General features: G+C 41.8%; 1 protein-coding gene across 4 annotated transcripts in view; it reads left to right on the top strand.

Annotated features, from left to right (window-relative positions):
* The window catches only part of UTRN (utrophin), a 768,906-nt gene that overhangs the window by 46,520 nt on the left and 697,553 nt on the right, over positions 1–24,833 (top strand). Inside the window, exon 1 of one of the 4 annotated variants that reach the window (XM_073672653.1) lies at positions 23,522–23,657. The exons of the other annotated variants lie outside the window; for them this stretch is intronic. Within the exon in view, the coding sequence (XP_073528754.1) occupies positions 23,582–23,657 (76 nt within the window). The 5' untranslated portion in view covers positions 23,522–23,581. Of the gene's footprint in view, positions 1–23,521; positions 23,658–24,833 lie in introns of those variants that run through there. 4 annotated transcript variants of the gene reach the window in all.

Here is a 24,833-nt window from a genome sequence, read left to right as displayed (position 1 = left end):
CATGATGTGTGGCTCGTGGCTATCTATCACTTTGATCTATTAGCCCAAAGTTTAGCTAACAGCTATGAAGAGAATGTCTCCAGATGGTGACTTTTAAAAGTAGCCCTGCACATAAGAGCAGATCTGGATGGTCATATACCAGTGGGACGGGGGAAGAGATATATTTATTTGGTAACCTGGACATAGGATGATGCTGCCAGTTAGAGGGGTGATTAAATTGGCTGCAATAGTGTGGTGAGTGTTATAAATGCGAAAATACAGCAAGGGGGAAACTATGGATGTAAGTATACTGCCTATGAGGGAGGTGGACACAGGGTGCTTTATGTAGGGAAGCTTTCATTGTCATCATTCTGGGGATGGCAAGCTCTGGGTGTCACTATGGTGGGGGAAGGGGCACTGGATGTGGCTCGTGACCATCTCTCATTGCTGAATGTGACTCTCAAGTTAGCAAAGTTTGGAGACCACTGCTCTAACAGCCTGCAAGCTGTGTGGGCTCCTTACCTAGGTAACTAGCCACCCTAAGACTGCAGGGTGGTCTGTAACCTAGGCAACGAGCTGTGCACTGTAGAATTAAAGAAAACCTCCATTCTTGAGAACACAGAGGATTTTAGATAAGGGGTAAATTGCAAAGTTTTTTTTGTTTTTTTCAAGCACTTTGCATTTTTAACCATTTAAGAAGCAATCCTTTTAAGACATTTTGTTGCTATGCGAGACCCCAAAATGGCATTATACGATTGTTTTTGCCTCTTAATTACACTTTTGCCACACTTGTTTGGAGCAGTACACTGTTGCAAACACAGCTGAACAAGTAGAGGTCACTGGTATAGCTCGTCTAATAGCTTATAATGAGCTCAAAGAAGAATGACTAATAATGGAAGGTTTTAGTAGCGCTATCGGGCACGGTAAAATTACTAGGCTTAAATTAGATGAGTGTAAATGTTGTCGACATCCCTGATGTGCAGGAGGAGTCGTGGATCTGATTTACAGCACACCAGAAATGGGAATACTATGTGAAGTAGATCCTATTGGTAGCTATGACGGTACTTGTAAAATGTACAATAAACTTACTCCTAAAATTTATATATAAGAGTCAGACCAGTGGATAAAAAATAGTAGTGGAAATAATTATTCTAAGCGTCTGTAATGGAATTAACCCTCCACCCTTCTGGTTAACCACTTGTTAATACTGTACTCTATACTTTTACAAGCTCCAGTAAGTCTACATAAACTGTTATAATCCGGGGTGAAGATGTGGTTTCACTCTTGCCTAAGTATTAACAGTTTTGTAAACTTTGCATGTATACAGTGTTTGTGAATTGTGACGTGTAGATTGCTCTGTTAAGAAAAAAAAACCCGTCTGGATTTGGACAGAAGCCAGCTGGGTAAACAGGCGAGTGCCTGCTGCAAATAAAAATCTGCTGGCAACTTGCTGTCAGGTGTCCTCCTGACTATGAAAAGGTTATAGAGAGTGTAGTATGTTAACACTAGTGTTCCTGAAACAGGACTCAACTTTTGCAAGAAAGACATTTTGGTGTAGTTTGAGTAGAACCAGTTGCCATTTTGGAGATTCGGAGGCATCACTTTCTTGATCTTTGAGTTATGGCGCCTTATGGATGAATTGCCATTCTGTTATTAGCATGTAGAACAGCAGTGATCTACTTTTTCAGCCTGAATTCTACACTTTAGACTTCAATTTAAGTTATCTGCTGGGGAACTTAGGAGAAATTCTTGTGGCCTGCAGAAGAAGCTTCTAATAATGTTTTGTTCGCTCCTTCTTCTGGTACCCTAGTGGACATATAAGAGTGATGTCAGTCACAGTTACTTATTGCTGCCTTACACCTATGCTGCCCCTCTACTCTACTCTTTTTTTTAGTAAAGAAAAGGGTATATTTATTTTTTTGCACCCTTTTTTTTTTCACCAGACAATTTTTCCATCAAGCACCTCTTGCTTTCATTGGAATTATCTAGCTTTGGGGCATGAATTCATTTTGAACTATAGTTCCCAGTTTGCTAATAGCCCTTCTGCCCTAGCTTGTTTGTCTCCTGCCCAGTACACCTCTGGATCATGGGATGTCTCTTATTGCCCATGTACCCAAACGTGGGTTGGAAGCAACAGCTTTAAGCCAGCCAATGTTCACGACGCCATATGATACTGTGCATGATGCCTGACACATCGTCTAAAACTTCACTGAAAGACAGGGAGACTGGATCATGTGATTACTGTTGGATAAATGATTGAATTTAAAAAAAATTATAAATTACAAAGTTGCTTATGAGTTCTTTTTGGATTATTTTCTTTTAAAACTAACTCCCAGAATTATATTTTACCATGAGGAAGTATGTTGGACCTCTACTGGCTAATGGTGATGGTTGAGGTTTACAAATGGTTTGCTAATGATTGATTTCCTAGAGAAGTGGACATGTCAAAACATGAATCTGAGGACATGATTTAGTAACCAGTGCAGGAGAACAGCCTAGCGGCCAAAACATCTAGTTCTACTGGTTCCTGGCATTAAATCTAAAAGTGGAGCTACCATCTTCCATGTAGAACATATGCTTACTATTCAGCTTGCAGTAGTATTTCCACTCTTTACAAATTCTCTATACCCAAGCTTCATAACATTTGTTGTACAACAGTCTAATGAATGTCAAGTGAACATGGGACAGTTGCACAATTCACTGTATCCCCATGGATTGTGACTGTTAGACAAACGGCTGAATGTAGTCTTACTTTTGTAGGCCCTAATTTCTATGATTTGGTGATAGAAAGGAGATTTTGGACTGTGGATGCCACGTTTATGACACCTTCCTAACAGGTCCCCGATATCAGCATTTGGGGAAAAGGATGATTATGTATATTGGCTTTTGACGATTTTGATCCTTTGTGACTTTCCGGATAAACAGGATCCTAGTGCAATTAATCTTTTGGCTGTGCTTTACACATTTCTCTCCAATCTACATACTGCTGTATTCGCAATTTATGCAGCCTGTGCGCAGAAACTAGAGCCAGGGATTACTATAGTCCAAGTGACTTTAGTTTCCTTCCTTACAATATCTATGCATGTGCTTAATTATTTGCCTATTTTAAGTTTATCCAAGTTTGGGCGTCTTTAATCAACTCCTGGCAAACTGTCTGCATAGCTGAAGAAAGCACTGTACTGGTCGGTTTCCCGGTGTGTGTTCTGCCAATATGAAAACAATTGAATGTTATAATTCAGGTCAGCGAAGATTCCAGATCCTCTTCTCATTGTACAGTGGAAACACCCAGACGTTCTATGGAGGAAGAGAGTGAAAAGTTAACTTGTGGAAGACAACACAACATAATGTTTCCAGAGACAGTTTGTGGATCTTCATCTCATGCACTGAATGAAAGAGAACACTGTGCTCAGAACCAAGTCTTCTCTTTATTCCTTTCTTCTGCTCATAAAACATGAAGGGTCTATCTATCAATGTCTATTGGCACCACACAGAAATGTCATTCTTTAACAAGTCCACAGTTTATGGTGTCTTGTAAAGGCTAAGAGCCTTTAATATTTGACTGTTACAAAAAAGGGCATTAGAGAGCGCTCAGTCATGTGGTACTTAAAATAGTATTTAAATGCAAAATCTGAACTTTTAGACACTGTAAATCCTATGTCCTTCCAAAACTTTTATTATTTACTTTAAAGGGCTTTTCAGTCCTTTTTTATTGATGAGATAGGTCATCAATACCAGATCGGTGAGGGTGCTGATCAGCTGTTTCCAGTATCGGGAGCAGCAGGATGTGCTCAGTTGTGGAGCGGAACAGCATATTTCCATCGACTGTATAGTGGCCGCAGTAGGGTACTACAGATCCACCGCTATTCGTTTGAATATTGGTGGATGTGCAGTACTCGGCAGAGCTGTGGAGTCAGTAAGCCGAACCTCCGACTCCTCAATTTCCATGACTCCGACTCCACGACTCCGACTCCCTCATACATGCCTCATGTTTAAGTGATAAATTTACTGCAGCACAGATTCATCTCAGCTAAAAGTCTAGACCTTTACATTAGGAATAGGACAGACATTTATAGGACATTTCATAACTTTCCCAAATTCTTATTAAAAAATATTCCCCACAAACTGCATTGAACTTCTGTACTCAATTTATTATATATTTTAGGAGTCGGAGTTGGTGCATTTTATACCGACTCTGACTCTGCCAAAATGGGCTCCGACTCCACGACGCCGACTCCTCAGCCCTGGTACTCGGCCGTGACCTCTAAACAGTGGACGGAGCCAGGGCTGTGGAGTCGGAGTCCTTGTCCATTTTGGTAGAGTCGGAGTCGGTATAAAATGGACAGACTCCGACTCCTAAAATAGCTCAATGCAGGATGTGCTGTAAATATTTTCATAAGAATTTGGGAAAGTTAGGAAATGTTCTATAAATGTCTGTTCTGTTCCTGATCTCGGTTTTTAGTTGAGATGAATCTGTGCTGCACTTTATGTACATGCTCAGTAGTGAGGCAGGGCTGTGGAGTTGGAGTCGTGGAGTCGGAAGTCAGGGAAATTGAGGAGTCGGAGGTTTGGCTTACCGACTCCACAGCCCTGGACAGAGCTGTGCTATGCAGCTCCTTACCTGATCAAACCGGGAACAGCTGATTGGCAGGGGTACCAGGTGTTGCACCCCCAGTGATCTGGTATTGATGACATGTCCAAAGGATAAACTACTATTACATAAAGTACTGGACAACCGTTTAAAGCTGAATTTACACAAGCAGATTTATGACCCTGATTAGTGCCAATCGATGATATAAAAAGCCAACCGATGCTCATTGAGGTCCTTTTACAAAATGTTAAACATATGGGGACCAAACCAATGTTAATATAATTGCTTGTCCCCCTATACAGTTTGAATGTTTTTGGGAGCTTATTCTTTTTACAAAGGAAGATGTGCAGCTGACAACGGTGTTTTTAGGGTTTGCATAAACAAACCAATCATTCAACAAATTATTGTTCTGCTTGTTTATTGGTTGATTAATGATATGTTTTCACTGGCAAATCATCATGTGTAAAGGGGCTCATAGAGTTCGGTGATATTAGTTTCACTGTGTCTGCATAATTGCTTTCAGAGGGCTTAATTTACTGGAATTGATAGCTTATAAAATTTTATGAAAATGTACAAAATCATTTTCCTACCGTGGGAAATATATAAATGATTATATGAAAATACATTTCAAACATTCTTTTCTTTAAATGGAAATAATTTTGCTAGAGAACATCACCTTTTCACATAAATACATTATTCATGTACAGTACAGACCAAAGGTTTGGACACACCTTCTCATTTAAAGATTTTTCTGTATTTTCATGACTATGAAAATTGTACATTCACACTGAAGGCATCAAAACTATGAATTAACACATGTGGAATTATATACTTAACAAAAAGTGTGAAACAACTGAAAATATGTCTTATATTCTAGGTTCTTCAAAGTAGCCACCTTTTGCTTTGATGACTGCTTTGCACACTCTTGGCATTCTCTTGATGAGCTTCAAGAGGTAGTCACCGGAAATGGTTTTCACTTCACAGGTGTGCCCTGTCACGTTTAATAAGTGGGATTTCTTGCCTTATAAATGGGGTTGGGACCATCAGTTGTGTTGTGCAGAAGTCAGGTGGATACACAGCTGATAGTCCTACTGAATAGACTGTTAGAATTTGTATTATGGCAAGAAAAAAGCAGCTAAGTAAAGAAAAACGAGTGGCCATCATTACTTTAAGAAATGAAGGTCAGTCAGTGCGAAAAATTGGGAAAACTTTGAAAGTGTCCCCAAGTGCTGTTGCAAAAACCATCAAGCGCTACAAAGAAACTGGCTCACATGAGGACCGCCCCAAGAAAGGAAGACCAAGAGTCACCTCTGCTTCTGAGGATAAGTTTATCCAAGTCACCAGCCTCAGAAATCGCAGGTTAACAGCAGCTCAGATTAGAGACCAGGTCAATGCCACACAGAGTTCTAGCAGCAGACACATCTCTTTAACAACTGTTAAGCGGAGACTTTGTGCAGCAGGCCTTCATAGTAAAATAGCTGCTAGGAAACCACTGCTAAGGACAGGCAACAAGCAGAAGAGACTTGTTTGGGCTAAAGAACACAAGGAATGGACATTAGACCAGTGTAAATTTGTGCTTTGGTCTGATGAGTCCAAATTTGAGATCTTTGGTTCCCACCACCATCTCTTTGTGCGACGCAGAAAAGGTGAACGGATGGACTCTACATGCCTGGCTCCCACCGTGAAGCATGGAGGAGGAGGTGTGATAGTGTGGGGGTGCTTTGCTAGTGACACTGTTGGGAATTTATTCAAAATTGAAGGCATACTGAACCAGCATGGCTACCACAGCATCTTGCAGCGGCATGCTATTCCATCCGGTTTGCGTTTAGTTGGACCGTCATATATTTTTCAACAGGACAATGACCCCAAACACACCTCCAGGCTGTGTAAGGGATATTTGACTAAGAATAAGAGTGATGGGGTGCTACGCCAGATGACCTGGCCTCCACAGTCACCAGACCTGAACCCAATCAAGATGGTTTGGGGTGAGCTGGACCGCAGAGTGAAGGCAAAAGGACCAACAAGTGGTAAGCATTTCTGGGAACTCCTTCAAGATTGTTGGAAGACCATTTCCGGTGACTACCTCTTGAAGCTCATCAAGAGAATGCCAAGAGTGTGCAAAGCAGTCATCAAAGCAAAAGGTGGCTACTTTGAAGAACCTAGAATATAAGACATATTTTCAGTTGTTTCACACTTTTTTGTTAAGTATATAATTCCACATGTGTTAATTCATAGTTTTGATACTTCAGTGTGAATGTACAATTTTCATAGTCATGAAAATACAGAAAAATCTTTAAATGAGAAGGTGTGTCCTAACTTTTGGTCTGTACTGTATGTATGTGTCCTTGTAAGCCGTGCATTATTGAAAAGTCTGGACTATTAGCAATAGAAAACTATGCAGTTATTTGTTTGTTTTTGTTTTTTTCTAGAGGTTACAGAAATCTTTACTCAATTCTAGTTTTGGCCATTTGTAAATCAGTTTTCCTATTGTGTGGCTGCTCGGCTTTGTGGCTGAATTATATAGGTTTGAAATTTGCTTTAGGTAAATTAAAAAAAAAACACTTTAGGATTTTTGATTCCCCCATGTATTCATTAACCTGGCTGATTTCTTATGCAAAACATCAGATTAGGGAAATAGTTGAAATCCTCTTTTGTGTTCTTTATCTGTCATAGACTTCTTCCTTTGTGAAATTACAGCTGGTCTTGCAACTCTGTATTTTAAGCAAAATTGTGGACTCTTTAGATTCTGCAATGGGACTTTTTACTTTATGTAATATAGTTAATTTGTTTTTTTATTTTTCATGATGATGTATCAAATGCCACCGGCTATATGTTCATCATTATAAAATAGTCATATGTTTAACCTGTATTTTCAGTGGAAAAGAAAAGAAATATGCTTTTTACGCAGCAGAACAAATACGCAAGCAACTGACCCATTTTTGTCCTGCATCTCATTATGAAGACATGGCTTCCCGCTGCTCTATTGTCTGTTTGAATCCCTTTGTTCCTAGAAAGAGGCTAAATGAATTGAATTCTTCCCTCCACCCAGACTTGAGAAACCCTAGACCCTCCAGGGGTGTCTGCCTCAGCAGCACATTTATCCTGGACAATGTAAATCTAACGTAAATGCTACAGAGTAATGTGATGCACTGGGGCACGTTCAACGCATCTGTCCACTGACTTAGTTCTGTTCACCTGAGAGAAGATATAACAAGAGATAATTACTAGATTTTACACCAGGGAGGGCGGCAGAAACATTCATTTGCCCCATGGGCTTATATTTCTCAAAGATAAAGGCGAGGGCAGTTTAATTTTAAGTCTCTACTTGAGTCAGTAATTAACTTATATGTTTTCCCCCGGGTGCAGGCTGTCAGTATGTTCATAATTATAAACTGTAATTTAAAAAGCAAAAAATATTTCAGCAAAATTAACTACATATGTTTGGATGGCTAATATAAGAAAAACAGACAGACAGTCTGTCGGGCAGCTTTTTGGGCATACTTGGAGTTTTTTAGCTTCAGATTAGCTGGAGATTCACAGGTTACTGTCTCCTGATACACCGATATTGTGTTTGCAACTTATGCTTTTCTGGACCAGCCAAGAGAGTCGTGTAATCAACTTAAAGCACCACTCCAGCTTTTTTTTTCAGCGCTGGAGTGGCGCTTTAAGTGTAAGCACCCTGCCCCCGTTCTTATACTCCACTTCCGGTGTCTTCACCTTTTACTGATGCTGCTCCAGTCCCGCGGCGCCATCTTGTGCCATTAACGTCTGACTGGCTGGAAGTCAGAAGTTACATCACAAGAGCTCAATGCAAGTCTATGGGAGGCAGAGAGAGGCTCTCATAGAGATGTATTGAAAAGTGATCTCCGGCGCGCTTCAGGAAAAACTGGAGCTACCAGCATGTCACATTTTGTAGGAGATTGATGGCAGTGACACTGGAAAAGGATTAAGGCGGCGGCAGGTGAGTATGAGACAGAAGGCAAGAGACTTATATTTAAAGTACCACTTCAGCGGTGCAGTAAAGAAAAAAAAAACGCTGAAGTTGTGCTTTAACACTCTTCAGTACCAAGTCCAAGGCTAAGTTCACACGAGTGTATGAAAAAAAATTGTCCTATTTTAATCTGTGTGTTATCCATATGGAATTCGTCTTTATACATCAGCAGTGAATAAAATTTACAAGACCAAAAACAGTTTCCTAGGTTAATAATGGCAATGTACCCTTAAAAATCGGATGCTATATGGTTGATCCGTAAGGGCTCCGATTTTTTTTGCGCACCCATATAGACTTGAATGGGCATCCAAAATACGGAAGAGACTAGATTTTTTTTTCACATGGCAGTTGGCCTGTCTCATCTGAACAGCCCGATTGAATAACATTAGCCTGAGTGTTGTCCGCTTTCTCCACCGACCATACAGAAAATACGGTTGTGTGACTAGTAAGTATGTCCATGTTGCCGACTGTAGCTTTATATGAAGATTGTTCAGATAGATGGTATCTGTCTATGGAGCAGTCATTACAAATCTGATACACATCCCTTTACGATTTTCATGTTAGGATGTCCAAGGATTGTAAAGGATTAAAAAAAATGTCCTCTTTTAATCCAGGAACAGTGCTACCACTATCCATGAACTATGTCTGGTATTGCAGTTCAGTCTATTAAGAGGGATGTCTTAGGTACTATGATTTTCATGACCTATTCTTGGGAGCCTGACACCCAGCATCCCCATTGATAAGCTATTCTCAGCTCCAGCGGAGGATGCATGTACACAGTTGCTGAGCTGAACAGCACAACTCTGTCGGCAGTTTAGTGGCTGCTGTCAGGCACTGCAGATCAGCTGATCAGTCATGCTGCTGGTTATCGCACCCTCCCATTTGATATTGATGACCTATCCTAAGTAAAGAAAATCACTTGTTCTTTATTAATCATTAGCTGTACCTGGCCACGTGTTGCTGTGGCTTAGTCTGGTTAAATGGAAAAGACAGAAAAGATGAAGCACACGTTTCTAAAATATTTAATTTCACAAATCGAAATCTATGAAAATTCAATTTAACAATTCAATTGGAAATGGAATCGTAAAATTGGAAATTTGTAAATCGTAAATGGATCGTAAATCGGAAACATTGAAATAGAATAGTAAAATATTTAGCATAGCGTGTGTAGCTTTTACGTCCAACAGATGGTTATAGTGTGTGCTGCTTTTACGTCCAACAGCTGGTATATAAAAGAATAGTAGGTATATAAAAACATGTGCGTATTCGAATGCAACGTTCATTTTTATTTATATAGATTATATATTTCATATATATATAATATATACTGTATATATACTTACATTTTTATTTATATATCAGATGGGGCAATGCTGGCTGTTGATCGTCGTGCCCATCAGGCAGGCATGGTGGCAGCCTGTACCCTGTGACCCCTGCAGGCCTGTACTCTGCACAAGTCATTAAGAGGTTGGTACTTGCTGTCAGGTGTAACAATGGAGTCGGTCATGTCAGGGATTGCTAGTTATGCAATTCCCTAGTACAGAGGGAATGTGACAGGAGGGGGCGCAGAGATGTAGGCAGGCGGCAGAGGAGAAGAGGGTGATCCGCTTGACATGTCATGGGCCGGTACCAGCCAGATCACAGCGCCGCTCCCGCCAGTGGCGCAGTGGGGTTTGCACTCGTTCGCTATCCGTCCATTTCTGCGAGGCTCGGGCCCAGCTCAGCGCCCAGTGCAGAGGCCGCGGCCTGCACCTCTTTGTGCAGCCTCCTTCTCTCCTTCCCTCCCCCGCTTGTTGTTAAGCAGTCCGAACTTAGACTCACCTGCCGGAGAAGAAGGAGCTGCAGCAGCAGCGGTACCGGAGAGCAGAGGCGGCCAGCTCTCAGGCGGTGGTGGTGATGAGCAGCAAGCAGCGTCTTTCGGCCTCAAACAGACGGTCTCGTCATTCCCCTTCCCCCCCAACCCCCACGGAGGACACGAAACGAGCAAAGCACAGGCAGCGGCTAGGGCGAATGAAGGAGAGAGAGAAGGGTTTATGAATGAGATGTCACTAAAGGGGGGAGAATGCCAAGCGGTCGGGGAGAGTCAGCCTGGGACTGAGCTCTTAACATCCCCCTCTCGCTGTTGCTTTTGCGTCCAACAGATGGTATATAAAAACATAGTAGGCATATAAAAACATGCGTGTATTTGAGTTCAACCTTGTGTCAAAATATCAAAGCTATCGGTGATTTCGGAGATTTAAGATTTTGAACAAACGAACATTTACATTTTTATTTATATATCTATATAGATAGATTTACATATAAGAAAATCACAATTATTGTTAATCAAGTACACTGATGAATGCATCACATTATACACAGGACAAACACTAAACAGACAACCCTATATTGCACACTGTGAACTCCAGGCAACATACCAGGTTTTCAGTTTATGCACAGTTATTATTGTTTTGATATGCTGCCATCTGGGGAAAGTAAATGAAAATTGCAAATGCACAGCAGCATTTACACTGCTCAAAAAAATAAAGGGAACACTTAAACAACAAAATGTAACTTCAAGTCAATCACATTTCTGTGAAATCAACCTGTCTAGTTATGAAGCAACACTGATTGGGAACAATTTCTCCTGCTGTTGTGCAAATGGAACAGACAACCGATATAAATGATAGGCAATTAGCAAGACAACCCCTATAAAGGAGTGGTTCTGCAGGTGGTGACCACAGACCATTTCTCTGTTCTCATCCTTTTTGGCTGTTTTGGTCACTTTTGCATTTTTCATTGCTCTCACCCCTAGAGGTACAGTAGCATGAGGCGGTGTCTACAGTATAACCCACAAAAGTTGCTCAGATAGTACAGCTCATTCAGGATGGCACATCAATGTGAGCTGTCGCAAGAAGGGTAGCTGTGTCTGTCAGCACAGTGTCCAGAGCATGGAACAGATACCAGGAGACAGGCCAGTACACCAGCAGACATGGAGGGGGCTGTAGTAGGGCAACAGCAAGCAGCAGGGCTGCTACCTCCTCCTTTGTGCAAGGCACAATGTGACATTGCCACCACCATGTTTCACTGTAGGTGTTTGGTACCTTACATCATTACTTTTTTCAATTGGGCGGTATATATAGTGTTTGCCATCACTACCAAACAGATTGAACTTGGATTCATCCGACCACAACACCTTAGACCAATCTGTCCCTTTCCATTGGCTGTGTTCTTTGGCAAACTCAAGTCGGACCTTTCAGTTCTTTGCAGAGATGAAAGGCTTCTTGACCGGAACTCGTGCATTCAACCCTACTGCTCTCAGCCGTCGCACCACAGTTTGGCGACTCACTTTGACCCCATATTTTTCATTCATTTCATGCGAAATCTGTACAGCACTTTTATGGACATCAGATACTGACTTTTTTCTTAATTATGTGACCAACTCTGGAGGAAGTTTTCCGTGGTCGTCCACTTCTAGGTTTGTCAGCTGCTCCATAACCTTCTTTTTCTTTCTTTAATATACGTGACACTTGACTCTGAGAACAGTTGAATTCCATAGCTCCCTCTGTTTGGCTTTTGTCTGACTTCACTCTCAGAATAATAAGCTTCCTGACATTTGGTGATAAATTTGGCTTTGTCTTTGCCATGTTTTAACCTAAAAAATACGCATAAAAAAAAAAATGAGGCAAAATTCGACTACCCATGACAAAATATGCATAACATTTGGCCCAGCAAATGTTGAAAACTAACACATAAAGGCATAAAACAATGTCAAACACAATTTTCGTCCTTACTAAACTCACCAGGAAAATGGCATCACAACAACTAAACAGAAAAAATCACACTTTTAAAAAACATGCAAAACTTTTGGTCGCCACTGTATTTATATACTTGTGTAGCTCTTTCAAAGAAAATTCTAGCAATACCATTACATGGCCAGTCTGTTCCCCCATTACTGAGAAGCAAATAAGGCTAAAGAGGTATTCTAGATGAGAAGCCTCTGTCACTCCAGCTCTATTCCATGCCCAACGCCGACTCCTACTTTACTGACTGCCTCTATGCTGTTTGACTACAGGCAAAGGAGTCAAGCAGAAGAAGGTGGCGATGCGCGATGAGTAGAGTTGAAGTGACAGAGGCTTCAGATCTACAATAGTCCTTCAGTCTCATTTGCTTATCAATTTGACTGCTGATTTCTCAATAATGGAGGAACGAACTGGTCATGTAAAGGTATTACTGGACTTGTCTTCAAAAGGGCTACATGCACGTATGAATAATTTGGGGGGTGAAAACTGACTGATAGATTCCTTTTTGAGGGAAACTGTCATCTAGTTTTTGCTACCTCATCTGATAGCAGCATAATGTAGGAAAAGAGACCCTGATTCCAGCGATGTGTCACTTAGTTTATTGGGCTCAGCAGTTCTGACACAATCAGGGTTCTTAAAGCAACACTCCAGCACTTTTTTTTTGCTTTTAAATGTAAGCCCCCTGCCCCTGGTCATATACTCACCCTCCGGCGTTTTCACGTTTTTTTCGGCACCACTCCGGTCCACCCGCGCCATGTTGTGACAGTAGTTTCTGACTAGCTGGAAGTCGCACGCGCTCAATACAAGTCTATGAGAGCCAGAACAAGGCTTTCATAGAGTTATATTGAAAAGTGACCTCCGCACAGCTCCATTATACACTGGAGCTGAGAGCAGCTCGCTTTTCGTCGGAGACCGACCGGAGTGATGCTGGAAGCGGATGAAAATGCCAGAAGGTGAGTATCAGACAGGGGGCAGGGGACTTACATTTAAAGCACCACTCCAACAGTGCAATTAAAAAAACTCTGGAGTGGTGCTTTAAACATAGCATGTAGCAGAGCTGAGAAAACTAACCCTGCCCACACCAGGCTTTCTATATACATTTTCTACTGACACTGAGCTGCTTATTACAGGAGGGGCAGAGTTGGACACCTTGGCACATGGCAGCTTAGTCAGGGCAATGATAATGTCCTAGTGATAAAACCTTCATCGTAAGTAAACAACAGCACAAAGCCCGATAAGGGACATATTGTTGAATTCAGTGTCTCAGCCCCTACCCCACGCTGTGCTCAGATTACATAGCAAAACCCTGCTGACAGATTCTCTTTAAGCTCCAGATAATAAACAGAACATTTATTGTGTTGTTTTATAAACGCTATTTGTTTTCATATGCTTAATACTGCTAATCAAGTTTATTTGCCAGAAAACATTTTTTTGGCACAAGGTATCAATGTTTTATGATACCAAAGAAACCATTCCAGTCTATGATATGGATATGGTACCAGATGGCAACAAGCTGTCTCTGATTTTAGTCTTAAACTTGTTATTCTTTTGCATTTTGCAACACCTTTTCCCAAATCCTACTCCTATGGAACGTTGCATGTTCTTCATTATTTTATCTTTTAATTGAAATCATTCAATGAACATTTTTATTGAACTGGGTCCAAAAATCAAACGCTAATCTCCCACTGAAAGTAATAAAACTGCTAGCCTGATAAAAATGACAGCAAAGGCTGTCAAACAGGGTCATTCTTTTCACTGACCGGACTAGAACATGTGACCTTTGATTGCATATTATTGAATGAATCTGTAGCATTATACATCTAGATCAGGGATGTCAAACTTAAACACACAGGGAGCCAAAATGAAAAACGTGGACAAAGTTGTGGGCCAACCAGTATACAGTATAATGGGCCCCATAGTCCTCCATACCGAACAATGGGCACCACATAGTGCTCCATACAGAATAATGTGCCTCACATAGTCCTCCATACAGTATATTGGGCCCCACATAGTCCTCCATACAGAATAATGGCCCTGCACAGTCCTCCATACAGAATAATGGCCCTGCACAGTCCTCCATACAGAATAATGGGCCCCATAGTCCTCCATACAGAACAATGGGCATCACATAGTGCTCCATACAGAATAATGGGCCTCACATAGTCCTCCATACAGAATAATGGGCCCCATAGTCCTCCATACAGAAAAATGGGCACCACAAAGTGCTCCATACAGTATAATGGCCCTCACATAGTCCTCCATACAGAATAATGGGCCCCACATAGTCCTCCATACAGAATAATCGACCTCACATAGTACTCCATACAGAATAATGGCTCCCACATAGTGCTTCATACAGAATAATGGGCCCCACATAGTACTCCATACAGAATAATGGGTCCCACATAGTCCTCCAAACAGTATAATGGGCCTCACATAGTCCTCCATACTGAATAATGGGCCCCACATAGTCCTCCATACAGAATAATGGGCCTCACATAGTCCTTCATACAAAATAATGGGCCCCATAGTCCTCCATACAGAACAATGGGCACCACATAGTCCTCCATACAGAATAATGGGTCCCACATAGTACTCCATACAGAATAATATGCCCCAGATAGTCCTCTATACAGAATAATGGGCCCCACATAGTCCTCCATACAGAATAATGCGTCCCACATAGTACTCCATACAGAATAATATGCCCCAGATAGTCCTCTATACAGAATAATGGGCCCCACATAGTCCTCCATACAGTATACAGGGCTCCACATAGTCCTCCATACAGTATAATGGCCCCACATAGTCCTTCATACTGAATAATGGGCCCCACATAGTGCTCCATACAGAATAATGGGCCCCACATAGTACTCCATACAGAATAATGGGTCCCACATAGTCCTCCATACAGAATAATGGGTCTCACATAGTCCTCCATACAGTATAATGGCCCCACATAGTCCTTCATACTGAATAATGGGTCCCACATAGTGCTCCATACAGAATAATGGGCCCCACATAGTACTCCATACAGAATAATGGGTCCCACATAGTCCTCCAAACAGTATAATGGGCCTCACATAGTCCTCCATACTGAATAATGGGCCCCACATAGTCCTCCATACAGAATAATGGGCCTCGCATAGTCCTTCATACAAAATAATGGGCCCCATAGTCCTCCATACAGAACAATGGGCACCACATAGTCCTCCATACAGAATAATGGGTCCCACATAGTACGCCATACAGAATAATATGCCCCAGATAGTCCTCTATACAGAATAATGGGCCCCACATAGTCCTCCATACAGAATAATGGGTCCCACATAGTACTCCATACAGAATAATATGCCCCAGATAGTCCTCTATACAGAATAATGGGCCCCACATAGTCCTCCATACAGTATACAGGGCTCCACATAGTCCTCCATACAGTATAATGGCCCCACATAGTCCTTCATACTGAATAATGGGCCCCACATAGTGCTCCATACTGAATAATGGGTCCCACATAGTGCTCCATACAGAATAATGGGCCCCACATAGTACTCCATACAGAATAATGGGTCCCACATAGTCCTCCAAACAGTATAATGGGCTTCACATAGTCCTCCATACAGAATAATGGGCCCACATAGGAGTGGCGGTTCTGGTGTCACGGGCCAAATATAACAACCCTGCGGGCCAGATTTGGCCCACGGGCCGGAGTTTGACACGTATGATCTAGATGCAGGAGTCATCCACTTACCACTAGTAGTTTAGGTTTTTGTACTTTTTCATCATTCTGTGCTGTTGGGCTTCTGCTTACATGTATCCGACATCAGGCATAGCTGCAGTATAAAGCAGGCTGGACTAATTAGTACGCATAAACTTTAAGGATATTTGGATGACGAATTGCAGACTACCTCTAACAATTAGACAATGCTGACATCAGTAATTATTTATGGCCCTGCTCCACTGTCTAAGAGAAGCCTATGTACTTGCATATAATTTTAAAGGGACTCTGTCAGCACAGGATGACTGTTCAAACTAAGTTCCGCCACTCAGTGCACAAAGGTGCGGCCAGTCATTTCCCACCTGCTTGTTTCCCCTCAGTCTCCACCCCCCTCTTCTTTGGTTGACAGCTATGGTTCATAGAGACAGGGAAGCACAAAGATAGAGGTAAAACATGCAGGTGGAAAGGTGTAATTAAAGAGTAACCCTAAGAATAATTTTTATTTCATAAATCAATAGTACACATGAAAATAAGCAACTTGGTAATATATCTTATCAGAGAAATCAGCTTCTTTCTCTGCCAGAATTGATCAGTCTTTATCTCAATTCACAGCTAAAATCTTTATTCAGTGAAGACTGACTTTCCCATTAAAATGATGTTTAGTCTTTAAATGTTTGGCACGCCTTAGTGCACTTAGTGCCTGTACTTGGTTTTAACAGTCATTCTGTGCTGACAAGAGTCCCTTTAAGAATAACTGTCGTTCCAATTTTTATTTCAAAAAACAATATTACACATGAAAATAAGCAACTTTGTAATATATCTTTTCTGAGAAATCTGTTTCTTTCTCCTCCTGGATTGATATTTCACTCTCACTTCACAAGTAAAATCTGTATTCAGTGAAGACATATTTTCCCCTCATAGGATAGGAGATGAAGATTGTTGCTTATACTGTTCTATGTAGAGGGGAGGGAGGAGGATTAGGAGCTGGAAGCAGTTGCAGACATGCTGCTGCAAGTTCACCTGAAATACAGTTACATTTCAAAGTGTAACCATCATTTCGGGTGAACTTGCAGCAGAATGGGTCTTCTTCTAGCTACACACATTTTTTTTCCCCTTCACCTCTCCATAGAATTTTCTGAGCACTAACTGTCAATTCTTAGCTCAGTTATGCAAAAATCTTTATTCACTAAAGACCAATTTTTACATATGAATTGAGAATGAAAGGACCATTTAGAAGGAGAAAGAAGCTAATTTATTTGATATATTGCAAAGTTTTTTTTACTGTCATTTGTACTGTTAATTGAGTAAATAAAAATGAGTAACCGTTGCTTTATTTAAGAACAGAACTGAAAAATTTAAACGTAAAATGTGCTATATTAAGCAACATCCTATAATGAGCACTTCTGACTGATAACTGACCATTACCTCCACCCTACTCAATCAGATATTTAAAGTCTTAAATGCTTCAGAATTACATCTCAACTTAATGGATTAGGTCTAACAGTGAACAGCTTAGGTTCAGGAAGACTGTCCTGATAGAATGTGAAGGCTACAGCCTCTCAGCTGCCTTTGATTGACTGCAGTGGTCATGTGATGCCCCCATCGGGATACCTAGGGTCCTGCAAGGAGGAAAAAGACATAGTGAATCAGGAAAACTATACTAGATTTCTAATTGGAGGTATTTGCTAATATTATTATTATTACACCTACTACATATTGTTATAGGATTTTAGAGATGGGTATACCCCTTTTAAAGTTAAAATATTAAAGGGTTGTTAACTAATGAACAAGTAAATCCTAATGGGTTCAGGGTTGTGTAAGTAATGAAAAAATCTATACTCACCTCTCTTTTGGAGTGGTCGGGGTCGGGCCGATAAGCCGTTATCGGTGTCGGCGGCAGCCTCCGGCCAGAAGTGGTCACTTGCAGAGCTGGCCGTCTCCTGATAGTGGCTGCCGCAGGGTACTACACATCAGCTTCCTATCAATTTGAATAGGAGACTGGTGTGTAGTACCAAGCCTCGACCACCACCAGAAGATGGCCAGCTCTGCAAGTGAGTACTTCCGGCTGGTTCCGACACCACCCACCCGACACCTGTCCGACACTCAGCTGATCGGCGGTGATGCTGGGTGTCGGACCCCGGCCGATCAGACATTGATTACCTATGCTATGGATTGGTCAAATGAAAAAGCAGTGGACAGCCTCTTTAAGATGCCCAATTGTTTGTTCTCACAGGAGATAAGTTGTCGCCAGAGGTGATTGGCTAATTCTCCTATGATCAGAAGGAATATATCTATTATTTTGTTAGCTGGAAACTGTTTGCTTGGCGTCACTTTTGTAATATATACATGGCATGTACAGTTACTGTATCATTAGATTACTGTCGCCGTGTACTTTTTAGCAAACTAGGATTGCATTTCTGTTTTTCCCTCTGTCGCAGCCGTACCCGCTCTGGTGATCCACATTTCTCTTTTAGCTACACGTGGAATAATAAGGGGCCTAGGCAACCAGCCAGAGGCTGTTGGGCAATAATAGAGCCACTGGTATGTGCAAAATGTGATTACTGCTGTCAACACCACAGTGAACAAAACCGAGGGTGAACGCAGCAGACAGATAGTGACCGGAGAAACAGATTATCAGACTCAGTGATAGGGGTGAAGCTTTCTGAGACAAATTGACCTTACAGTTGTGCTTTATAAACCATGGAATGAAGACACAGGGCGGCATGGCAGTGTCAGAATCCAAGGATGGTAATGTTTTTTCAGCAGTGTTTTGGCTTCTGAATCTTGGCCGTGCCTCGTAATATTTTTTTTTAGGACACAACTATGTTTATCTCTATGTTTTCCCACAGAGTTTGTCTCAAGCTCTTGTATTTCCACAGCTGCCAGCTTCTAATTATAGACTTAAAAAAAAAATAATGTGCTTGAAATAAACATTATTGATGATTTGATGTACCACTGGCCTAGTTTAAGGGGCGAGAACAAGGCTCCAGGGCAATTTTACAACTTTAACTATGTGGTGGCAAGCTAAATACACTCGCTTAGAAAGGAGAAGGATAGAAAGTAGATTGGGCCTCTTAACTTGCCATCTACAAAAGGTAACTGCCAGCTGGAAGATCGTTTGGCCAGGAATGGAGACTGCCCAGTCAGACTCTTTAGGGCTCATTCAGACGCAAATCGATCCGAGATCGAACCACAATGCACAGACTGGCTACTGCTCTCCCAACCCGAGCGTGACAGCCTCATAGAAATACATGAAGCTATCACGCTCGGGTCGAGGGAGGCCTGGCCAGTCCGTGCATTAGTGGTCCAGGCTCAGAACGATTTGCACAGACATCTGAATGAGCCCTCACAGTCCGTTCAGACAAACCGATCGGTCCGCGTACACCACAGGCATGTAGAGCACACGGACCGCACATGTCGAGAACACGGACCGCACATGTAGAGCACACGGATCCATAGCTAGAGTGCCAGTGCACATGGCCAATTATCCACGTGGACTGTTGGTCTGCGGCAACTATTTCAGTATATTTTAATACATGCAATGTAAAGGTAGGTCCAGCACCTATCCATAATGTGGACAAGTATTCTGGAGCCAGCCATGTCTGCAATTTGTAGAAGTGACTGGCCCGTTTATCCGTATGGCCCCATGAACACAGCCTTAACATGCCGGCCTTAATATTTGGCTTGGCTTAATCTTTACTGAAGCAGGATGGAGCAAATGCCATCAGAAAATAATTGAAATATCCACACTATATACATATAAGGTCACCATGCACATTAGAGAAAAATCAACAAAACCCGCCAAATTTATGGGGGTGTATAGGGACTTCCTAATTAATCCTTGACAAATAATGGCAAGAAATAGATGGATTGACGAGGTCGAATTTTACCAATTTATCCTTACCAGGAGAGCTAAGCTGCCAGAGGTACTCATTTTCCCCATACAGAACATATGCAGACTATGCACAGCCAAGAGACAACCAATGAGAATGCCATCAATATAATTATTTAACTGGGCATGCTTTCCAACCCAAGAAGTAAAGTGAGATTAGAGCAAGGCACGATTAGAGAAAGTGGGACAACACGCTTCACAGCTAAAACAGATAAAATACAACTTTATGGTGTCAATTTTTAGAGCAGAATCCACATTATCGAGAATCTTCCCTCTTTGTCTCATTTCCAGTATCGGTGTATTCATCCAATGTTGTTGCTGTTAGTCCTGCTGAGACCAGTAGTTCCACAAGCAAATACTGCCAAAAATATACTCAAGTTGCCCTTAAAAGGGTTGTCCGGTCTAAATTGATAAGTTTGCAGTGACTCTGTGAGTACCCCCAGTGCAAGCAAGGTGCACTGCGAGGATTTGCCGGTTTCTCTGCCGGGACCGGCGGGTGTGTATGCGTTATGCATATTCCTGGTCAGAGCCAGCCTCGTGGGCACGGCCTCACTTCATGCACTCGTATTGAGCGAGGCTGCGCCCCGTGGACAGCCTCGCCCACTGGACGGCCACGGCACTAGACGTGCCGCGGCTTTTCTCAATACAAGTGTATGGAGCGATGGGCTCTGCCCAGGAGTATGCATAATGCATACATACCCTCCGGTCCCGGCTCAGAAACCGGTGAATCCCCGCAGCACACAGTGCGTGCACTGGGGGATTCATAAATCTTCAGTCACATAGAGTGACCGCAGACTTATCAATTTAGACCGGACAACCCCTTTATAGAACAACCAGATATAGAACAGTACTGTCGGAAAATAGGGGTCATGGCTAATATAATCACATGACCTGCTAACCCCAGGAAGAAGCCAACAAGCAAAACCTAGGGTCAGGTAGATACTAGTGTGTTGTGTTTAATATACTTTTTATGTATGAGAGAATAAAAAACCCAACTGTAAACAAATTGTCTGGCCGTGCTGCTCTATGTTATTCTTTAAAGGGAAAATGTCACCACATTTGACCTATTTAAACTATTAAATGGAATCTGTCACCCCCTGGGAGATATCTACTCTGGGCATACAGGTTATAGAAAAGTAAATCTATACTTACCTGTATGGCCCATAGCAGAGGTCTGATTGCAGAGAAAAGTGTTTTTATCACCTCTATTTTCCACAGGCTTGGCGTCCGGGGGACACTCTATGTGTCTATGTAAGCGGCGCTTTGCGCATGCCCAGGAGGTCAGGAGGCACAGTGCACGTCACAGGGCCCTGTGCTGTGCAGGGGGAGGGGGGGGCATTGTAACTAAGCATATAGGTAGGGATTTCGGGGAATAATAAACAGTTAGGCGAGGATTTCTTGGTGTCCCCCGGATGCCAATCCTGTGGAAAACAGAGGTGATAACTTTTCTCTGCAATCAGACCTCTACTATGGGCCATACAGGTATGTATAGATTTACTGTTCTATACCTTGTATGGCCATAGTAGAGGTCTGATATCGCCCAGGGGGGTGACAGATTCCCTTTAATATGAGGTGTACAGGTTATAGAATGCTGAAAAAAAAGTCATCATTGTTTGCCTCATACCACTTCCCTTTTTGATCATCTTTTATCACTTTATATAAATGTGCTCTGGGGAGGATGCTTCCTGGAAGATAACTCTGCCTCCAGAGCTTATATTAAATAAAAGGGGGAGTTACCAGTGTAATGTATGATGGCTGCTCTCTGCTCTCCTGATCTCACTGCAGAGCTGTGTGTGATTACACCTGACACATCTGCAGGCTCCTCTCAGCTTCAGCCTCCAGCTCACAGGCAGACAGGATACAATATTGTTACAATACAGCAGAGCTGAGAGAGCTGCAAAAATGTGTTTGTATGAAGACAAAGTTAATTCCGCACACTGGTATCTCCCCCTTATTTAATAATAATCTCTGGAGGCAGAGTTATCTTCCAGGCAGCGTCCCACCCAGAGCCTGGAAGAGGTTATTTATATATAAGAAAAACATGGATTTCTCTGGAATAAGACATCGGATCACAGAAATCAAGGCATGATTTTATTCTGCTTCCTATGACCCACATGCCCATATAGATGGCTTGGGGGGGGGGGGGGGGTTTGATTCTACTGACAGATTCCCTTTGAGGAAAACTCCTGACAGTACTGTTGTTAATGATAGCCTCTGGAACTAATGGTCTCAGCAGGGCTGATAGCAACACTATAAGGGTTCGCTCCCACTGACATTATATTTTGTCATGCGAGAGAATCGGCCCAACTATGCTAATGACACTTGGCCCAAAATCTGTCAGAGTTTGATCTGAGTGTCGCCTCAGTGTGATCTGATTCTCTTGCATGAAAGAATCTCAGCGCAGGTGCGGAGAAGACTGAGAACATCATTTCTCCATTGTCTCTGTGAGCGTACATCACACTGCACTCAGATGTTTCATAAGCACCCATAGATTTGATGGAATTCAGCATACAAACTTCATTAATTTGCACAAGTCGTGTTACAGCGAATACAATGAAGACAATGGCATTATATGCTAGTATAAGTAAGTGTCACTCAAGGAGGAGTGCCATCCCCGCCTGAAGCCAGGAAGTAGAGAGACTGCAGAGTTGTGATCTGCTTAAGGGCTCGTACACTCGCTTGTGTTTTTGTCGCCTTTTTTTTAGTGTAAAAAATTCAGCATTTTAAAGTACCAGCAAAGTGAATGACATTTCCGAAATCTCTTGCCCATGCTGCTTATTTTTTCCTTGCGAATTTGAACCATCAAAGCATTTTTTCAAGAAACATGTCACTTCTTTCAGCATTTTTGCAACGTTTTTCTCTCGTTCAAATGAATGAAACAAAAACGCAATTAAATGTATCAAAATGAATGTAAAAACACATCAAAAACGTGTATTTTCCTCAATGTTTTACTGCCAAATCTGTGGTTTTTAGTGCAGAAAAATCTGCTGCAAATGCTCAACATGCGCACATACCCTAAGAGATGAATTGAAAATAACCCGGAAATTCTCTTAGAAATGTTTGAATAAATTGACAACTGGGTGTTGTCATTCCCCTTGTGAAAGTCATGTGTCCCTACAGGCTGCCACTATCAGCACTGATTGGATAGTGTCGTTCTGTGTATGGACACACAACTAACATATCCAAAATTATTTACTAAAACAGACACATTTTAGCTGACCATTTTTTTTTGCAAATCTGCAACCTTATTTTACTAGATAGATGGTGTACTGGTTAAATAATTCTGCCGCTACTAATTTCTATATTAATAATACATTTGTAGCTGTAGGAAACAACTGTTTTCATTGGCAAGCGCTGCTGCCTGCCTCTTTTATGACGTTTGCCATCTTTCTCGATTTAAGTCCATCCATAATGACAAGAGACATAGGGGTTGACTTGGTTCCCACAAGATTATGGACCTGGTTGTTTTTTTTTTCGACCCTCTAGAGAAATGTTTTGTTTCTCAAGCCTTGCATGTAACATAGGAAATGCAGAACCCGCCCACCATACAGGGCTTCTCTGAGTTTTGTATCCGTTTCCTCTAATACTCTTATACAGATGAGGTGAAAACATCCATGTGAAGCGACACAGCATGCAGACAAGATGGAAACAACCCATCTTTTCACTCCAAACAAAGCTCAAGCCCAGAGCCTCCTCTATGAAGCCAGGTAATGATTTCTCTAAGTTGCTCAGCTACTCCATGGAGTCTATATGAAAAGTACAGGTTTCAGCTGCATATATGCTAGCCTCTAAGATATTTCGGTTCCAGTCACTTTTTTTTATTGCTATGTGCCAGCTACAGAAGTGATCCCTGGGTAAATGGAACAAGATCACAGTCTATAGAATTGTACTGTGTTAGGTAGGCAGACTGAGGACTATTGTTTCATGTTAGGCGACACATAATTATAGAATCAGTATTATGCATGTAGCTGGATTGTTCACTGTAACAAGGTGCACGTGATCTTATAGGGCAGGGCGGTTCCTCTGGCCCCTGGGCAGATTTCCAGGGACAGCAGTGCTCAGGCTGGCCCCATTTTAACAGCCCTTTAATTTTTCCTTACACTGCAAGCACACATAGTTTACTACTGAATGCTGTGCACATGCAATGAAGGACTATGTCCTGTGCCAGCGTTAGGATGTTCTTTGTATATACACCAGTGGCAGTGTCTACTATGTGATGTATATGCACTAGTCCCAGTGTTTCCTATGTGATGTATATGCACCAGTTCCAGTGTCTCCTATGTGATGTATAGAGCAGTCTCAGCATATTCTATACTATTCTGTACTCACTTTTGTTGCCAGCAGTTTAGATGTTAATTGCTGTGTTGAGTTATTTAGAGGGCACACCAAACTTACACTGTTATACAAGCTGTACATGGACTACTTTACATTGTATCAAAGTGTCATATCTTCAGTGTTGTCTCATGAAAAGATATAATAAAAATATCACAAAAATGTGAGGGGTGGGCTCACTTTTGTGAGATATTTGTATATACACCAGTATCTGCTAGGTAATGTCTATGCACCAGTCCCAGAGTCTCCAATGTGATGTATACAGCAGTTGCAGTGTCTCCTATATGATATATACACCAGTCCCGGTGTATCATACAGCGGATGAAATGAGTACAGCCCCTGTGTATCATACAGCGGGTCCAATAAGTATTGAACATGTCACCAATTTTCTATGTAAATATACTTCTAAAGGCGCTATTGACATAAAATTCTCACCAGACTTCGGTAACAGCCCATCCAAACTCAAAAAGACTAAACATTTGAACAAGTAATTTTGAAATATTAATATATGTTCATTTTAGTGTGCATTTAGCACCTTTTCAGGCAGGTTA

Source organism: Phyllobates terribilis, unplaced genomic scaffold, assembly GCF_046119375.1.
Source record: "Phyllobates terribilis strain yellow unplaced genomic scaffold, ASM4611937v1 Scaffold_3__8_contigs__length_932513732, whole genome shotgun sequence".
NCBI classification, from domain to species: domain Eukaryota; kingdom Metazoa; phylum Chordata; class Amphibia; order Anura; family Dendrobatidae; genus Phyllobates; species Phyllobates terribilis.
This window is presented reverse-complemented; position numbering and strand designations above follow the sequence as displayed.